Source organism: Neovison vison, chromosome 12, assembly GCF_020171115.1.
Source record: "Neovison vison isolate M4711 chromosome 12, ASM_NN_V1, whole genome shotgun sequence".
In the NCBI taxonomy this organism is placed as follows: domain Eukaryota; kingdom Metazoa; phylum Chordata; class Mammalia; order Carnivora; family Mustelidae; genus Neogale; species Neogale vison.
Window position 1 is genome coordinate 95,663,128 of NC_058102.1, and position 6,000 is coordinate 95,669,127.

The 6,000-nt window shown below is 40.7% G+C and overlaps 1 protein-coding gene and 1 pseudogene across 1 annotated transcript; one reads left to right on the forward strand and one right to left on the reverse strand.

The window, feature by feature from the left end:
- Window positions 1-3,825, reverse strand: part of LOC122890976 — a 27,941-nt pseudogene extending 24,116 nt beyond the window's left edge.
- On the forward strand, window positions 3,811-5,425 carry LOC122891143 (U4/U6.U5 tri-snRNP-associated protein 2-like). Its single transcript, XM_044226608.1, has one exon. The coding sequence runs from the start codon at window positions 3,903-3,905 to the stop codon at window positions 5,325-5,327; it is 1,425 nt and encodes a 474-aa protein (XP_044082543.1). The 5' UTR covers window positions 3,811-3,902; the 3' UTR covers window positions 5,328-5,425.
- Window positions 5,426-6,000: the final 575 nt, after the last annotated feature.

A 6,000-nucleotide genomic window follows, 5' to 3' on the forward strand; every position in this document is an offset into this window, starting at 1 on the left:
AAGAGCTGCAAGGCAGGTCCACGAAGGCAGGCTTGAGGAGCTAAAGCTTGATCTTATATTGCGGGAAGATAGGAGTCAACTTAGTAAGTAGTGGAGAGGTAGAAGAGTGATCCGGATAGAAGAAGCCTCATGTAAGAAGATTCTGTGTCAAGAGAGAACATGGCCAGAGAGGTTGGAGCATAGAGGAGTGAGGGAGGTGTTGCAGGAGAAAGCCAGAGTCTGAGGGAGGAGCCAGATCATACAGGCACTGGTGACTTATGTTTATAAATAAGAATCTCTATCCTCAACATAAAGGGGAATTTCTGAAGTGTCTTGTCCAATCAGTGGTATCAACAGATTCTTATTTGAAAGGGTTATTCTGCCAGAGTGAAGGTCAGATTGCATACAAGAAAGCCATTTTTAAGGCTAATAATGCAGTATTCCACATTAAAAAAAATGTTGTTCAGACTATGGTGGAAACTGACAGAAGAAGATGTTTCAAAGGTAAAAATTTCAGAATTCAGTGGTTGATAGGATGAGAGATAAAGTAGCCTGTCCAAATGAATGGTGGTGCCAGTCAAGGAACAGGGAACATAGAAATAGGACTTGGAGTAGAGTGGATATCCAAAATACATAAAGATCTCATACAACTCAATGGCCAAACAAAACAAAACACAGTCTGATTTTACAATGAGTAGAGGCTCTGAATAGACATTTTTCCAAAGAAGACATACAGATGGCCAACAGGTTGGACACAAAAGATGTTGGACATCATTCATCATCAAGGAAGTTCCAATATACATGCTAACTTTTCAGACATTGTGCCTCATTAGCCCACTAAGAATGGATTATTGTCTATCTCATTTCCTTAAGGCCCATAGGACAATTAACAGGGTAGAAATTATTCCTTAAAGTCAGGCTTCTTACCTGGTTTTTGGTTCATAACCATGCAGTCAGAACCTTTCTTTCCACAGCTTTGCTGTCAAAGTAAATGTTAAATACACTGAGAATGTTGTGTAAAATAGTGTAGAAACTGTCATTGTAAGACTATGATCAATTCTCTCAAATTAAAGCAATCTAGTTTTCATAGTCGGGGGCAAGGGGACATTATATTATTAGTCTGTTTCCAAGTTTTCCACAAGAAAAGCACAGTTATCATGTTAATATAATGGGTTGGCCCTTTATAAAATAAACTTAGACTTAAGGCCTTTGGAACAGTTCTAACACTTGTAAACCAATGTGGAAAGCAATTATAACAGACACGCATCATCAATGCCATCTCATTATTCCTGGGACCTATCCCAAACTCGCCAGGGTTTAGAGTCTCCAAAAGTTCAACTTCAAGTTATTTCAAGGCAACATCACAAAAAATGTGTGACTATGGAATGTTTAGCCAAAATCTATTCTGTAGTCATTTTGAGAAATCTATTTATAGGGTAATCTAGAAAAAACTAGCAGGGAGCAATCAGATACAATCTGCTTTGATTCTTGGTCTTGGCCATTCAAACTCACAAATGTATTATAATTCTGGTAATGAAGACAAGACCTATACATAGCCAGATCTTAAAGCATGTAAATAGATTTCTGTTTATTGCATTTTAGTTGTTAGTTTATACTCATTTATGTAACTTTGTATGAGAAAATGCTCATAAAATTGCCAGTATGAGGTTTTGAGTTTGAAACTTACTCCATAATTTAACATTTGTGGACAAAATTACTGCAGTACCCCAGCTTATTCATGAGTTACTCTCTCCACATTAAAGCTTTGTTATAAGTGATGTATATTAGAAATCTTATTCCACCTACAAATTCTTATTTAATGCTGTAATTCTAGCCTTATAATCTACGAGCCCGTATTTGAGGGAAAGTTATAACCAGATGTCCCCAAACAGCTTGTAATCTTTAAAAAAAATTAAAAATGAAAAACAGCAGTGTCAAACTCTCAAAAATAGGAAACTGGTTCCATCTTGTGGTTCTGAAGAAGTAAAAATAAAAATTTTATCTCACTTTTTCAATATATTAAAGAATCATTGCCAAAATCAGGCTCTCCTTAAACAATAGTTTCCTTCAGTGTTTTGAAATTCTCAGGTAAAACCTCTTTATTCCTCCTTTAGAATATTGTTCATGTGGAGGGTTTTCCTTGACAATCAGACTTATTGCTATCTCAGCCAGGAAAATCTAATTTCCTGAAAAAATAGTTTCCATGATTATACTTTGATTTTTGAATCAGAGACACATCTTAATTCTGAATGCTAAGGTAATGCATTCATGGAAAAGAACTTCAAAACATTTTTTAGGCATTAACATGGTAATCAGCAAATGTCTTTGAGAGATGATTCCAAGCATTCGAAACAACATATGACTTGATTTTTAAAGAGTCCATGATAGTATAGGTTGACTTCCAGAAAACATTATGCTATAAGAAGTGTTAAAATCCTTCTTCCCAGAAATGTCTGGAGTGACCAAAGAAATAAAATGAGCATGAACCAAAATGTCATCCCAAATGCCCCACATCTTATAGACTAGACCAAAGGAAAATGCCATGAGGTAACTAACAGACATCCTTACTTTAAATACAATATGGTGCCATGGAAAGCAGAAGCAGGCCTTCTCCTGCATTATAAATGCAATCTGGTACTTCACATCAGTCCATGAAAGACTAAAGGCATAGCCCATAAGCAATAATATTTGGGTGGTCTGTGTTTATACTAACATATAGGACCTCCTAGTGTAAGTTGATATAGTAATTTAAATAGTTTATGTTTAAATTTAATAATATACTTCAATAAGAAAATAAGAAGTCTGCTTCTCCCTCTTCCACTTTGCCTGCTTGTGTTCCTGCTCTTGCTGTCTCTCTCAGTCAAATAAATAAATAAATAAAATCTTTAAAAAAAAAAAAAAGAAGAAGAAACACATTTGTACTTTATAAGACTAGAAAGTAAATATACGGGGTGCTTGGGTCTCTCAGTTAGTTAAGCATCTGCCTTTTTAGCTCAGGTCATGATCTCAGGGTCCTAGGATCTAGCCCCACATCCGGCTCCCTTCTCAACCAAGAGCCTGCTTCTTTCTCTCCCTCGGCCCATCCCCCACCACTCATGTGCTCTCTTTCTCTCTCTCAAATAAATAAATAAAATCTTTTTTTACAGTAAACATACAAATTTGCACTATTTGCCTGATGGAGTTATTGATAGGAACAATGAGAATAGAAATAGTAGAAGACTTAGAGGATGATTGTGGAGCTGACCACAGCAGGAAGAAAAGAAAAAAAAGTGAAGAATGAAAGAGCCAGGGAGGGCAGAGAGAAGGAGAGCAAAAAGGTATTACATAAGCATAGGGTAAAATCGGTAAAATCGTTGTTTGATGATCACATGTGGCTGAGCAAATTAAAGAGTAGTAACAATAAAAGCCAACATTTGTTGAACACTCACCATATGCCAGGTAGAATGTGAAATTCTGACTCTGTAATATTTAATCATCTTTGAAAAAGAAAAAAAAGTAGGTGAGCTTCCTAACACTACTAGAATTAGACAGCTTGATGGGATTTTTTGCAGAATTTTTCTCTAACTTCAAAATTCCAGAGATGGCTTTTAATGTATATGACATTCTGCTTCAGAACCTTGCATTGTGTCTGTACATTAACTAAACAAAACAAATATACCAGACTTTTTTTAAAAAAGGAGACATTGGGAGCCTGCGCAGAGCGACTTGGCCCGTAGTGGCGATGTCCGGCCGGTCCAAACGTTAATCTCGTGGTTCTACCCGCGGGAAGCGCGAGTCCGAGTCGCAGGGCAGCTTGGGTCGTGTTAAGCGGGAGCGAGACCGGGAGCGGGAGGCCCCGGCGCCCATAGTCCCCGCTGTGCGGGTGAAGCGGGAGCGCGAGCCTGACGAGGACTCTGAGCCTGAGCGGGAGGTGCGAGCCAAGAATGGCCGTGTGGATTCCGAGGACCGGAGGAGTCGCCATTGCCCCTACCTGGATACCATTAACAGGAGTGAGCTGGACTTTGACTTTGAGAAACTGTGTTCCATCTCCCTCTCACATATCAATGCATATTGCCTGTCTTGTGTGTGGCAAATACTTTCAGGGCCGGGGTTTGAAGTCTCATGCCTGCATTCATAGCGTCCAGTTTAGCCACCATGTCTTCCTCAACCTCCACACCCTCAAGTTCTACTGCCTTCCAGACAACTACGAGATCATCGATTCCTCACTGGAGGATATCACATATGTGTTGAAACCCACTTTCACAAAGCAGCAGATTGCAAACTTGGACAAGCAAGCCAAGTTGTCCCGGGCGTATGATGGTACCACTTACTTGCCAGGCATCGTGGGCCTGAATAACATGAAGGCCAACGACTATGCCAACGCTGTCCTTCAGGCTTTGTCTAATGTTCCTCCTCTCCGGAACTACTTCCTAGAAGAAGACAATTATAAGAACATAAAACGTACTCCAGGGGATATCATGTTCCTGTTGGTCCAGCGTTTTGGAGAACTGATGAGAAAGCTCTGGAACCCTCAAAATTTCAAGGCACAGGTCTCTCCCCATGAGATGCTGCAGGCTGTTGTCCTTTGCAGCAAGAAGACCTTCCAGATCACCAAGCAGGGGGATGGAGTTGACTTTCTGTCCTGGTTTCTGAATGCTCTACACTCAGCGCTGGGGGGCACAAAGAAGAAAAAGAAAACTATTGTGACTGTTGTTTTCCAGGGGTCTATGAGGATCTTCACTAAAAAGCTTCCTCATCCTGATCTGCCAGCAGAAGAAAAAGAGCAGCTGCTGCATAATGACGAGTACCAGGAGACAATGGTGGAGTCCACCTTCATGTACCTGACGCTGGATCTCCCTACTGCTCCCCTCTGTAAGGACGAGAAGGAGCAGCTCATCATCCCTCAGGTGCCGCTCTTCAATATCCTGGCCAAGTTCAACGGCATCACGGAGAAGGAATATAAGACCTACAAGGAGAACTTTCTAAAACGCTTCCAGCTTACCAAGCTGCCTCCATATCTCATCTTTTGTATTAAGAGATTCACTAAAAACAATTTCTTTGTGGAGAAGAATCCAACTATTGTCGATTTCCCCATTACAAATGTGGATCTGAGAGAGTACCTGTCTGAGGAAGTACAAGCAGTGCACAAGAATACCACGTACGACCTCATTGCCAACATTGTCCATGAAGGCAAGCCCTCGGAGGGCTCCTACCGGATCCATGTGCTTCATCATGGGATGGGCAAATGGTATGAATTACAAGACCTGCAGGTGACTGACATCCTTCCCCAGATGATCACGCTTTCAGAGGCTTACATTCAGATTTGGAAGAGCCGAGATAATGATGAAACCAACCAGCAGGGGGCTTGAAGGAGGAGTTTTGGGTTTTGCTCCCCAGGGCTTTGGCTGAAGGTGTAATAATACCAAAACTGTAGCTGACCATGGGCCGACTGGCACATTCCCTGAGCTAACCCGTTTTGTGGGTTCAGGTTCACCCCAGAGCATCAGAGGGCCCCACACACCTGGGATGGCTCTGCACCGTCACCCAGCTATTCTCTGATCAGTTGATTATAGATTAATGATCCTTTCTCCTTCCTGTCTAGCTCCCCTCTAGCTTCAGCAGGCCAGAACTCTGTAACAGATGTGTGTAATTTCTTTCTGGGCTTCTGGGAGTATCTGAAGGACAAGATAATGTCTTCTCCGTATCAGAGCCTCAGGGTTCTAGGAATAAGAGCATAAAGCCAGTAATGTCCTTCTTCCATCAAAGGTGTTTTTCCTGTGGTTCAGTTCATTTCCTGATGTGTATTGGAATGGATTAAATGTTTTCCTGTTTAAAAAAAAAAAGAAACATTTTTAAATGTTCTAAAGACAGGATAAAATGGCCATATATGCACAAATTTTTGAAATCTCTTTCTTTCTTTATTTTTTCTTTCTTTCTTTATTTATTTTAGAGAGAGAGAGTGTGTGTGCGTGCAAGCAGGAGGAGGGGCAGAAGGAGAGAGACAATCTCAAGCAAACTTTCCACTGAGCATGGAGCCTGACA

Excerpts from the sequence above, each read along its gene's own strand:
- LOC122891143 (XM_044226608.1), top strand. The coding sequence starts at position 3,903 with ATGGCCGTGTGGATTCCGAGGACCGGAGGAGTCGCCATTGCCCCTACC.